The sequence below is a fragment of the Myotis yumanensis genome, unplaced genomic scaffold (genome assembly GCF_028538775.1).
Source record: "Myotis yumanensis isolate MYYU_CA2020_CCGP unplaced genomic scaffold, mMyoYum1.0.hap1 SCAF_5, whole genome shotgun sequence".
Taxonomy (NCBI): domain Eukaryota; kingdom Metazoa; phylum Chordata; class Mammalia; order Chiroptera; family Vespertilionidae; genus Myotis; species Myotis yumanensis.
The window spans coordinates 85,189,902-85,203,495 of NW_027223756.1; the positions used below are offsets into that span (position 1 = coordinate 85,189,902).

At 46.6% G+C, this 13,594-nt stretch overlaps 1 protein-coding gene across 1 annotated transcript in view; it reads right to left on the minus strand.

The window, feature by feature from the left end:
- Window positions 1-3,928: 3,928 nt before the first annotated feature.
- Window positions 3,929-13,594, minus strand: part of LOC139011465 (adhesion G protein-coupled receptor E2-like) — a 78,146-nt gene continuing 68,480 nt past the window's right edge. The window contains exons 23-26 of the mRNA XM_070416999.1: window positions 5,884-6,109; window positions 5,016-5,065; window positions 4,228-4,296; window positions 3,929-4,036 (exon numbers count right to left, since the gene is read on the minus strand). Of these exons, the coding sequence (XP_070273100.1) occupies window positions 3,929-4,036; window positions 4,228-4,296; window positions 5,016-5,065; window positions 5,884-6,109 (453 nt within the window). The remainder of the gene's footprint in view (window positions 4,037-4,227; window positions 4,297-5,015; window positions 5,066-5,883; window positions 6,110-13,594) is intronic.

Below are 13,594 nucleotides of genomic sequence, written 5' to 3' on the forward strand. Positions count from 1 at the left end.
AGCTAGTGAATTCCCAGAGTCTGCCTTCTTTCATTGTCCTTGCAAAGATTAACCCTGGAATGCTCTCTCCCTTCAGATAGGTTCCATCCTTGATCTGGGCTCCAGGATACCTTGTCTCCAGGGCCTGATCCCCTTGTAACATGTCCGTCTGTTTCCCAGGGTCTGTAAGAAAACCTCGTTTTTTATTTTTTTATTTTTATTTTTTTTTAATTTTTTTTATTTTTCGCTTAAAGTATTACAAAGGGTATTACATAAGTGTCCTTTTTTCCCCCCCGCCCTTGACAAACCCCTACCCTCCCTTACCCCCCAGTGTCTTATGTCCATTAGTTATGCTTATATGCATGCATACAAGTCCTTCAGTTGATCTCTTACTCCCCTCCCTCCTGCCCCCCAACTCTCTCTGGCCTTCCCACTGCAGTTTGACAATCAGTTTGAGGCAGCTCTGCCTCTGTATCTATTATTGTTCAAAAGTTTGTAATGGTCTTTATTATCCATGAATGAGTGAGATCATGTGGTATTTTTCCTTCATTGACTGGCTTGTTTCACTTAGCATAATGCTCTCCAGTTCCATCCATGATGTTGCAAATGGTAGGAGTTCCTTCTTTTTAACGGCAGCATAGTATTCCATCGTGTAGATGTACCACCATTTTCTAATCCATTCATCTACTGATGGGCACTTAGGCTGTTTCCAGATCTTAGCTATGGTGAATTGTGCTGCTATGAACATCTGGTTACATATATCCTTTCTGATTGGTGTTTCTGGTTTCTTGGGATATATTCCTAGTAGTGGGATCACAGGGTCAAATGGGAGTTCCATTTCCAATTTTTTGAGGAACCTCCATACTGCCTTCCATAGTGGCTGCACCAGTCTGCATTCCCACCAGCAGTGCACAAGTGTTCCTTTTTCTCCACATCCTCTCCAGCACTTGTCGTTTGTTGATTTGTTGATGATGGCCATTCTGACAGGTGTGAGATGGTACCTCATTGTTGTTTTGATTTGCATCTCTCGGATGATTAGTGACTTTGAGCATGTTTTCATATGTCTCTTGGCTTTCTGAATGTCCTCTTTTGAAAGGTGTCTATTTAGATCCTTTGCCCATTTTTTGATTGGATTGTTTATCTTCTTTTTGTTAAGTTGTATGAGTTCCCTATAAATTTTGGAGATTAAGCCCTTATCAGATATGACGTTGGCAAATATGTTTTCCCAAGAGGTGGGTTTTCTTGTTGTTTTGTTGATGGTTTCTTTTGCTGTGCAGAAGCTTTTTATTTTGATGTAGTCCCATTTGTTCAGTTTCTCTTTAGTTTCAACTGCCCTAGGAGCTGTATCAGTGAAGAAATTGTTTTGGCATATGTCTGAGATTTTGTTGCCTTTGTATTCTTCTAGAATTTTTATGGTTTCCTGTCGTACATTTAAGTCCTTTATCCATTTTGAGTTTATTCTTGTGTATGGTGTAAGTTGGTGGTCTAGTTTCATTTTCTTGCATATATCTGTCCAATTTTCCCAACATCATTTATTGAAGAGACTATCTTGGCTCCATTGTATGTTCATGCCTCCTTTGTCAAAAATTAATTGAGCATATTGGTTCGGGCTAATTTCTGGACTCTCTATTCTATTCCACTGGTCTATATGTCTGTTCTTGTGCCAGTACCAGGCAGTTTTGAGAACAGTGGCTTTGTAATACAGTTTGATATCTGGCATTGAGATCCCACCTACTTTGTTCTTTCTCAGGATCGCTGCAGCTATTCGGGGTCTTTTTTTATTCCAGATGAATTTTTGGAGAGTTCGTTCTAGATCTTTGAAGAAGGCCATTGGTATTTTAATGGGAAGTGCGTTGAATTTATAGATTGCTTTGGGTAGTATGGACATTTTAATGATGTTGATTCTACCAATCCAAGAACATGGTATGTTCTTCCATCTGTTTATGTCTTCCTCTATCTCTTTTTTCAACGTCCTGTAGTTTTCTGAGTAGAGGTCTTTAACCTCTTTAGTTAAGTTTTATTCCTAGGCATCTTAATTTTTTTGGTGCGATGGTAAATGGGATTGTTTTTCTAATCTCTCTTTCTGAAAGTTCACTATTGGTGTATAGAAATGCCTCAGATTTCTTGGGGTTAATTTTGTATCCTGCTACATTGCCAAATTCATGTATTAAGTCTAGTAGCTTTTTGATGGAGTCTCTAGGGTTTTGTATGTATAATATCATGTCATCTGCAAATAAGGACAGTTTTACTTCCTCTTTTCCAATTTGGATGCCTTTTAAGAAAACCTCTTTTTTTAAAAAAAAATTTAGAGAATACTTTATTAGTTTCTGTAATCAAACCAATGTAGATTAAAACCTTACATATTTAATACAGTGTTACCCCTGTACAAATGGAAAAAATTATGTTAAATGTTTCTAGTCCAATATGGCTGTTAATTCCTGTACAATGCCAACCCAACACAGTACAACTGAGATAGTTTTTCCAAAGTTGACAGCACAGCTAAAGTTTCCAAAAATTCAATATATATATATATATAAATATATATATATAAATATATATATATATTTATATAAAAAGACCAATAGCAGTATGTTATGCATCAATAGCAGCAACAGCTTTTCCAGGTTCTGCAGTTATTATAGATATCCAGCACACTCCAATAAAAAAAAAATGTAAAAAACAAATCTCCAGAAAACAGCAAAGTTCTGTTACTGTTGTGGTACCTGGCACAGTTTTTTTTTAAGCTTCTCTATCATCATCTGGAAAGAAAACATTCTAGAATAACATCATTAAAAACAGCTCTGATAAAGCACCGTCACTACCGCATATCATAAAGCAGGTACAAGGTATTTTACATTCCCAGAGGTATGATACAGTACTGTCCTACGTCTGTAATACTAGAGATACAATTAAAAAGGCGTTGTTTGAGACTTGATTCTGTTTTCCCAGCAGAGGCCCCAAGGGTGGGACGGCAGCTCTGGGAAGACGCACCTTCTCAGACAGGCTTTCTTCTCATTAGTTACACAGTTCTAGGAATTGATTGAATATCACCTAAAAACCGTTTCAGAAAGACCAAAACGAACAAACAAAAACAACAATCCCCCCCTCGACACACACACACACACACACACACACACCCCTCATTGGATTCATATAAAGATGACCAAGTGGAGGCAGGCAAGACTCGCCCCAACCAGTATTCACCAAACCCGCTGTGTGAGTGATCAGCGCTCCACAGAAGAGAAGCCCAGCAACACTTCACAGCTTGGGCCACAACCAAAACACAGCATCATTTCAAAAAGAAGCAGTAGCCGGGCACTGCCCACCCGGGCATGTTCAGGGTGCTGACACCACTATTTCACCACCATCACGCGCTCATCCAGGAAGAAGGGAGATCAGTTACTATACTATGTTCAACTCAATTATCATGTTATAAAAGCAGCAGGCTGCCCAGGGCAGACATAGGCTCCTCTGTGCAGCCCCAGTTCTTGTCAGCTCCTCACCACCGCGCCCACCAATGCTACCACCACATCCACAGGCCAGAAGGGAGAGTCACTGTGTTACCAGCTGGGACTATGTGCTGTTCGGGCTGGGCTACTCCTCTGCAGTGTTACTTTCTTGATTTCTGGTGTCTTATTCTAACCATAAGGACTGAGTTCTAAATGGTACACACTCCAAGAACATGTGCACGTGTTTGTATGTAAATCCAGACTGAGATGCACGGCCATCAACAGGGGGTGTGTTGTGTAGTGGGTGTGAGTTGGTAAAGCCTCGTTGTGCGGGTGAGGCCTGTGTCTGTCAATGGCTCCTATGTCCCCCGTGCATCTCCGAGCTCGGGATAGGATAGTGTCACAGACCATTTTATCCTTTTGGCTGCCGGCATGAGCTGTCTGCATCCTTCCTTCTTCCCCTCTCCCCTCCCCAGAACCCTGCCATAAACCACAGCCTTTTAAGATTTTGTTTCTTCGGTTTTGATGGCCTGAGGTTTGATGGGTCCAGTCCGAACAGGTTTGGTGGCCATGGTGGGTGCAGGAGGAGGCTTTTCTTCAACTTTCTCCTGACAGACACCAGGAGCGTCAGGCAGTGCTTCAGGAGGTTTGCTTGAGTTGCCTTCCACCTTCGAGGCCTTGCCACCTATCTGTTTGCTCTGTTGTTGTTCAGAGAGGAAGCACTGCGTGGACTGAAGAACCTCTGCTCTCTGCTTTGCTGACACCTAGGACCAAATGTTTTGTGGCTGAGTCCTCTTACCACAGCTCTCTTCTTCATGCCTTGTTCCGCCTTCAGCGCAGCCTGGGCCAGCTGGCCTCTGACTCCAGACTGTGATCCACAAGGACCCCTGGCTACATGTGGCAAACGAGCATGGCTCAGAAAACCTCTTATCTATAGTTAGTAGGAAAATAATCATTAAACAACTGTGGTCCTATTCTTACTACGTGTCCTTCCCCCTCTCATTTAGTATCATCTCATATCTATGAAATTAGTTTTATACGTGTTAGGTTAGGTGGCTCAGGAGGCAGCATAAGAAATAAAGAGAGTTGATTAGAAAAGGAAGGAAAGGTTTATTCTGCGTCCCCGGGAGACCCACGTACCCCAAGAACAGGGCACGTGGATTCACGCCAACAGGGAGGGGGGTGCTTTTTTTATACTGCGGTTGGGTGAGGGGCGGGACATGAGCTGAGGTATTCAGCTGAGGAAGTTTCCGCTGCAGGGGGTCAGCAGGGTTATTCAGGAAGGAGTCAGTATCTGTTTGAGGGTTGTGTTGATTCAGGGAGAAGCCAGTAGCTGTGTCTGGCATGCTGATCTGTTAGAAATGCCAGGGAGAGTCCATTATCTCATCACACATCTGCATGTGTCCGATCCTGGGCTCTCTCCGACCTAACATCCCGGCTTTTTGGTGATAGGGGACGCCGACTCATTCTGACTACTTCCAGATGGCCAGGGATGTGGGGGATAGTGGTTTAAAGACCAGGGTTAGGCAGAGGCAGATCAGAGGGCAGCCAAGTGTAGGGATGGAGCAGGAGCTGATTCACAGTCACCCATGACATCTCCGTGATCCGGGAGCAGATGAACTTGAGGAGGCAGTGGGCTAGGAGAAAAAAGACACAGATGAGAATCAGGGGCTCTATCATGGGTAGGACCCAGGTAGCTAAGGGGCTTTGGAACCAGCCAAAAGGAGAGTTGTCCTGGAAGTGTCCTGCATGTAGTTCTTCACTCAGCTTAGTCAGGGTCTGTACGTTTACGTTTTGCTCCACTACTCCGGACTCGTTGATGTAGTAGCAGCATTCTTCCTGAAGGAATATGCAGGTTCCTCCTTTTTTCTGCAGTCAGAAGGTCTGAGGCGCGCTGGTTCTGTAGGGCTACTTGGGCTACTGATGTCACTTGCCGCTGTAGGGAGGCTAAAAGAGGCGGTAGTAGACTCCAGGGCTAACTGGAGCTTGTCATTAAAGTCCTGAGCAGTGACCAGACTATTCCTGAGGGTGCCCCAGTGAGGCCTACTGAGGCAGCGATACTCACCCCTAACATGACAGGGAGGAAGGCAGCCTGGCGTGTCCTGGGGTGGGATGGAGGGAGCAGCCAGGCCAGCTCCGACTCTCCATACAAGGTTAGTTGGGGAACTACTGTGACCACGAAGCAAGGCCCAGGGTCAGAGGAGTTCATGCAGTTGCTTAAGGTGCCGTTGCACCAAAAGAAGGTACCCGGGCTGGCCTTGGTGAGACTGGCTGTGGTGTGGTATGACACAGTCGCTCCAGTGGCAACCCCCATAGGTGTTGACATCTTGATTACACCTGTCTGGGTCCTGTTGGTCATAAGCAAAACAGGCATAGGGTCGGCCACCATTGTATACTGACTGGATGTTGACAGTCATCCAGATCTTTGTCTGGCATCGCAGTCCTGAGATCCTACCTGCCGGTGACTTGTTTGAGGTCTGGTAGTAGGTTTCATGGACCTTGAACCTCCACACATAAGTGGGTGGGGGTGGGTGTAGGTTGCTCAGGGCCGGGAGGAGAAGGAGGAGGGGAGGGCGGTTAAGGCGGACCTTAGTGGGGCCCAACACCTCACATTTATAGAAGTCATGCTGCTCCGGGGTACTCTTGAGTCTGGAGAGGTGGTGCCAGGACAGGTCGTCAAGCTGGGGTCGCCAAGCAGCTTGGCCGCAGTGGGGGCTGTGAGGATTACAGTGTGAGGTCCCGTCCACCTAGGCTCCAAGGCTGTGGATCTAGGTTCTTAAGGAGGACCGAGTCACCAGGATAAAGGGCTGGTCCTCAGGAATCCTGGTTGGTCAGCTCTGGCTTGGGCAGAAACCTGTTCTCGTGTTCTTGGAGCAATTGCCTGATTAAAGAGAGATATGGGAGATACGTACCCAGGGGAGGGGGATCAGTAAGGAGACAGTGGTTGAGCAAGAAGGGTCTCCCATATAGGAGTTCAAAAAATGGCTTAAGAAGATGGGGTTCCTTGGTGTAGCCAGATTTTGGTCAGGGCCATGGGCAGGAGGTCTGTCCAGGAGCTGTGAATTTCTAGAGAGAGTTTAGTTAGGTGGTCCAATAGGTTGGAATTGAGTGGCTATGATAAGGGTTCGAGCCAGTGACAGGCAAATCCAGCAGGATGTAGAGGAGGAGGGATTGATGTTAGAGAGTAGATGGAAAGTTGTGTTGATGAGGGTGGGCATAGGAGTAGATACAGGGTTCATAAATAAAGAGTGATACTAGAGGATTTCCCACCCCAGACAGTAGAATTGATGACTCCCTCATCATTCCATGTCAGTTTTACCTAAAAATATTAAAAAACCTGAGAAAAATTGGAGGGTCCCTTGCCAGGTAAGAGCCTGTGAGGAATGATGGTGTCGCCGAATCTTCTTCAGGGATGGTGGTAGGCTTTTGGCGAGCCTGAGAGAAGTAGGTATTGTAGTGAAAGTAGGAGGAAATGTTAGAATGCGCTGTTATCCAAGGGAAAAGAGAAAGGGATGGAGCAGTGGAAGCCAGGGACCTGGATATAAGACTGGAGAAAAGGCTGGGGAGGGAGGCAACAGGTCGCACAGCCTGTTCCCAGGCCTCTAGCCGCTTGTATTTTAAAGTTGCTGCATTTTTCCTAATCCTTTGGGAAGGGTGTAGGGGGATGGGGCGAGAAGGTGCTGAGGTCAGAGCAGTTTTAAGTTCAGAGGAGGGGACAGTAGTGGAGGAGATAAGGAGATAAGGCGTTCACAGCGAAGACTGAGGTAGGTGACTGTGGTCTGGGACAACAGGGCCCCATAAGGGGACGCATGGCAGTGGAGGATCGGTGTCCCTGTGAAGGGGAGGCCAGGAGTGGAAGAAGCAGGGAAGCTGAAGGGCTCCGAGTGAGCTGCAGAGTGGCCACTAGGATGGTGAGGATGTCTCGTCCTAACAGGGGCACAGGGCATGAAGGCATGACTAAGAACGAGTGGGTTATAGGGCTATCATCAAGGAGGCAGGGAAGGGGTCTGGTGGCCAGCAGGCAGGTGGATTTGCCATCAATACCCATGACTGAGATCTTGGAAGGATAAAGGGGCCCTAAAAAGGAGGGCAAGACAGAGAAGGTAGCCCCCGTGTCAACCGGGAAGGTGACCCACTACCTTTAGCATGGCCCCAGGCTCAGCGAGGGTGATTGGAGTCGTTGAGGCTGGGTGTCTTCAGTCTTCAACCAGTCCCAGCATGGCCAGCGGCGGGTCATGACCTGAAAGGGCGGCCTCTCCACACTGGGGTGCAGAGGGCCCACCACCTTTCCAGGGGCAGTCACTTTTCCAGGGGCAGCTTTGACCTCACACCGGGCAGGGCTTGATTGGAGTCCAGGGGCCGGGGGCACTGCTTTGCCCAGTGGCCTTCATCTCCGCATTTGAAGCATTGTCCGGTGGCATTCCTTTCATTGCACCCCCATTGCACACAGCCCCCTTGGGGCCATGGTGGCTGCCATCGACCTCAGGGCCACAACCAAGGCATGTTTGCAGGTCTACCTTCTGTGGAAGGCAGGCCTGCCATTCTGACTGTGCCTGCTCCTCACGGGCATTAAGAACCTTAAAGGCCATTTTTCACTTGATCTCGGACTGGGGTTTGAGGACTAATAAGGACCTTAAAGGTCAGCTTAGAGAGTGGGGGGCATAGATTCAGACTATGCCCCAGACCCTGCTGCCTCCCTTAGGGGTAGAATGGGCACAGAAATGGAAGAGGCTGTTTTGGAGCTGACGTTCTCAGGATTTGGGCTCTCAGGGATAGGGGAGAAGGCGGCTGCAAAGTGAGGGAGAATGGCTACCCAGATAAAATCCTTCCCAGCTGCAACCTCTCACAAAGGGAACTGGCTGGCCACCTGTGAATTTAAATTTCTGGCAGTCATGGGGGCGGAGATTTGGTGGAGCGCACAGAGGAAGGCGGGTGGTTAGAACTTACAGAGGGTACTGACTATGGCAGGGCTGTAAGGGGAGGGGAGAGAGCGGGAGAGGTGGTCTGGGTGGGCGTGGGAAAGGTACTGGAATTCTTTGATGAACACAGTGGGGTTGACCGAGAAAGACACCAGCTGTTGTTCAATCGAGTTTAAAAGCCGCAACCTCTCAGGGGCAGGGCAGAGGGGAGGAGGGACAGAAGGAAGGTGGAGCCTGCGGACTCGTGTGTGTACCTACTGGGGAAGCAGATGGGGGTGAGGGAGGGGGAGTCGCCGGGCGGCTTGAGCTTCCAGCTCCTGCAGTGGCAGTGGCGGCGGTGGGCGGAAAGCGGGAGGGTCAGCACAAAGAGGAGAAGGCATCACCGGAGGGGGGTAGCAGAGGGAGGAGGAGAGGGGGCGCATGGCACCAACCCCGGCCCGGCGGACTGCTTCCCAATGGCGGCGAAGCGGGTGGATGGACCGACTGTGCCCGAGGATGAGGGTACAGTGCGCGCTCGGCAGCAGCGCCATGCAGGGGCGTGGGGTTGTTGTCTGGGTGGTTTGAGTTTCCGGCTTCCACAGGGCAGGCAGAAGAAGGGAGGTGGGATCAGGAGGTGGGGTCAGTAGGCTGTGGAGAAGGCATGGCTGGAGGAGGGTCCAGCAGGGAGGGAGGAGGGGAGAGTGTGGACGGACAGGGGCATAAGCCGGCAGGAGAACGGGAGGCTTTCACCGGGGGAGTTCGGGTGGTCTCCGGTGGGAGGACGCCGAGACGATGGTGGTGCTGTCGCCACCACACACACACAGCACATGAACCCACCCCCACATGCACCACACACACCGCGGGCTCGGCAGCGTGGCGACAGCCTGGAGGGAGGAGGGACAGGGCAAGGAGAGAAGGCAGAAGGAACTTTGGGGGGAGGGACGGGGACGTAGACCAGGTGGAGAGCGAGAGTGAGAGAGAGAGACTTGGGCACATTTCCCAGTTCGCTGGCAGAAATTGCTGAGATCTGTGCGGACGGTAAAGTCAAGGTCCCGTTTTGTTTTCATACTGAGGCCATGCTACTTTACAGAAAAAGGATGCAGGTCCAGGGCAGGCCCAGCGTATAGCCAGATCGGTGAGCCAGCACCCTAGAGGTGTGCTCGGGTCAGGTTTGGAATTTGGATGCCCCGTGCTCGATGCCCGTGGCCTGTAGCAGGACAAAAGGCTGGCATCCCAGTGGTTTAACCCCGCTATGGACAGATGGAGGGACCAGGGCGGGGTACAGACGTCTCTGCTACCTCTTCGAGGACTGGAGGAACCTTCCTGGAAGGGTCCGGATAGGCTATCTCTGACACGGCCGCGTTTTAGGACAGAGACGCTGATAAAGAAACACCATTGGCTGCTTCCTGTATGCCCCCTACTGGGGATCAAGCCCACACCCGGGGCATATGCCCTGACAGGAATCAAACCAGCGTCCTCTCAGTGCACTGGATGATGCTCAACCAACTGAGCTGATGGGGAACATAAGACATTTTTTGGGGGTGGTGGAGGGGCTAGCAATCTGAATCTGTGCCAGAAACCTGCCTTCTAATGCACACTCTTGCTAGCCAGTAATTAACTCCGTTTGTGAAAGAATGCAGGAGACTAGCAGCCTGACTCTGTACCTAGTTAATCAGTCTCCCTAGTGTACATTCCCCTTAGCCCATAATCAAGTCACTGCCTCTTCCTTAATTATCTGGTCTTGCAAGACCTATTTACCTAAATACTCTCAATTTACTAGGGCCACAGACCAAGGACATAACAGCTTACCTAGAGGGAGGTCACTGGTGTCATCCAGGATAGACATTAGATACAATCTAAATTAACCTTTCTAATGGACTCAGGAGGGGCTGTGAAAGTCCACCACAAAAGCTTGGGAGTTAGGAAACAAAGAAACTCAGAAATATATAAGGAGAAAATCTCATTGTCTAAGTTGTTTAGGATCTGGATCTTTGAGTCCCCTGAGCCAGCAACGCTGAATTGAATAAAGGCTTATTTTCCTGAATCTATGAGTGTTCAACTGTCCCTTCTGCGTCAATTCCACAAGCCATGCTGGCCTTGGTAATGAATACATCATGAGTTACTAAATGACAGCTCTTAACATGTGATATAAGTATAAAATCCCTAATGATTTTGACAAATGTCTCAGGAAGCCAAAGAATGTGGAGCCCTGGATTGCATACCAAAGGAGCATAGTTCTGCCTTGTTGAAGAGGAGACTAGCTATTTTCCAGAGATATCAGGTCAGTGACCCTCCCCAATCAGACATTAAAGAAAACATGAAGTCAGGGATGGGATAGGGTAGTAGAAAGCATGTGCGATTAAGACAAGGAGTCATAAAAACTGAATTAATGACTTCCAACCTGGCCTTTTAGGATCAGAGAATCATTAGGAAAAATTTCCTTTGTTTTTCCAGAGGCCCAGAGTGAAATCTTGTGCTTAGATGTTGGAAAAACATGAGGGAAATGTGCCTGATAAGTTGTAAATATCCTCCCTGCACAGTCCTCAGCCTATACACCCTGGGGGACAGGGAATGGCTACTGCTTTTGATTCCTGAACTGGCTCAGGGATGGATGCTTCACTCCTTCCTGCTGTCTCCTGTGGGGCAGAGCTTCAGTTTCCATCATCAACCATCCAGGGAGCCATTCAGACTTCCACACGGAGACCTTCCTCTCAGAGACCCAAAGAGTGTGGGAGGCCAGTAGGTACATCAGGAGAGGGTTGGAGAGGATGGAGCCTGTCAGCTTTTACCTGAGTCATCAGAGAGCACAAACAGCCTAGCCTAGAGACAAGAGATCACTCTGTCTGTATTCTTGGTTAAGTAACAATTTGTAATTTATTGAACACATTAAGAAAGATGTGTTTCTAGTAGGAGTAGTCATCTAGTCCTGGTCTGCAAATCTGAATGTGATATGACTCATGAAAGACACATCCCTCTCCTCATAAAACTTTCATTCTCAGGACACACTCACTGACTCACACCCAGAGAAAAAAAATTCCTATATTTCCACTCAGATATTCCTGTACCCATATTTTGTCTTAATAATTGCTTTAAAATATCCTTTCTATGTTTTAACTTTTCAAGACTTTGAGAATTAAGAATAAAACATTTGAAGAAAATTTACCTTCCAAAACAAAACAAAAAAAAGAAAGATGTGTTTGATTGATTTGCACTACAAGGGCCATAGTTGACAATTAAGTGAGGGGTATGCGTATATAGTTGACTGACACTGTAGAATGAGTGAGATGCATAAAGTGATTCAGCAAAATGAAAATGTATCTGAGATTCGTTTTTCAGGGAGAAGGTAATTGGGTATTAGGTGGGAAGAATAGTGTAGTGGAAGGGGACTGTTTGCATTACATTTCAATGATGGTGTGCACTTGAGCATGTTTATTGAAAAAATCCTGACCAGTGGAGGTAGATGGCACCTTGCAGAGCAGTTCCTGAGACATTCATTGCAGTATCTCTCGTCATGCTGGGTATTCATATGAGAAAATATTATTTATTTATTTATTTATTTATTTTATTTATTTATTTTTTAAAAATATATTTTATTGGTTTTTTACAGAGAGGAAGGGAGAGAGATAGAGAGTTAGAAACATCGATCAGCTGCCTCCTGCACATCTCCCACTGGGGATGTGCCCGCAACCCAGGTACATGCCCTTGACCGGAATCGAACCCCGGACCTTTCAGTCCGCAGGCCGACGCTCTATCCACTGAGCCAAACCGGTTTCGGTGAGAGAAAATATTATTTAATAAAGCTAAAGAGGAATACTAAATAGTTCTATTTTGAATTATTTAATTATTGGCAAGGAAGCATATATTCTTGGATTGGTTACCCATTTCCCTTCTTTATTTTAACAATTAGTAGGAATTCCTATCCCACACTCAGCCTTTCCCCCAGTGGTCATGCGTTCTCTACTTTTAATGAGAAATTCTGTCATGTTCTTGCGGAATATAAATTGAGGACTGGCCAACTTCCAGGCAAAGATATAGGGTGCTGAGAAAAAAGTCACTATAGTTATGTAGTTGGAGAAATAGAGGTCACCCATTGTACCTTAAATGTTAATGCCACAGCGGCAGCACAGTCAATTTACATTTATGCAGTGAATCCTTCACTGTACCAGTTGAAAATCTAGTTTAAATTTATTTTCTACTTCATGTGTGTTTTTGACATAAAATTCCCATACCCATGGGACGTAATGAATAAAGAGGCTTAAACTCAGTTTCCTCAGATAAATTTTATTGAGTATTGTCTTTATTCGAATCCTATAGCTGATATAAGTATCCCCATGCTAGTTGTTTAAAGCAAACAAACAAAAAAACAAAAAAGAAACAAACAAACATATACTCTTACAGTGTGGCTGTCAGAAGCTTGAAATGAGTCTCACTGACTAATATCCAGGGGTGTGCAGGCTATGGTTTTTCTAGAGGCTCAGGGGAGGATCTGTTTCTAATGCCTGTTAGTGTTGCTGGCCCCTTGCATCCCTTGGCTCACATTCCTTCTTCCATCTTCAAAGCCAGCTGGGTAGCATTTTCAAAATGTCTCTTAGACTAACTCCGTTGTCTCACTCTTCAACATTAAGAGAACCATACAGCTAGGCCTTATCAATCGGTTTTGACATTTGTCATAAAATCTACTCTGCAAGAAGATCTAGACCAGTACTCAGAGCAGTGGTGACAGTCTGCATGGAGAGCAGGAGCTTGCACCAGAAAGATACACAACACACTGGTTCCTTTATTGATAAAATCTTGTTATGGAATAAATGTTAGTAAAACTAAAGCTTAGTGATGTTGTTGATTTACAGTCTATCCCAAGGTTCTTTTGTCCTCAAGGGTCAATACCAGTTCATGCACCACATTTTGAGTGACACTGCCATGGACTATGAGCACCTTAATGGCAAGGAACCTGCTATATTCATTTTTGTGTAACTGGTAGCCAAAGCACATGGACATAGTAATGTGTATTGGACAGGAAGGGCTGGAGCTGGCAGAAATTTGCAAAGAAAAATTAAGATATGAAGAAGTGGGCAGTGATGATTCTCAACACCTGGCATACTTGCTTCAAAGATGATGGATGGATGGATGGACGGATGAAACAATCCACAAATAAAGTTATTTGTGACTGAGTCGTGTTGTTCTAAAGAACAGGGTAAGAGAAAAAGATGGCAAAGAATTTGTTAGTACTCCAGATGTGTGCCTCAATTATTAATTCTTTGCATACACCTT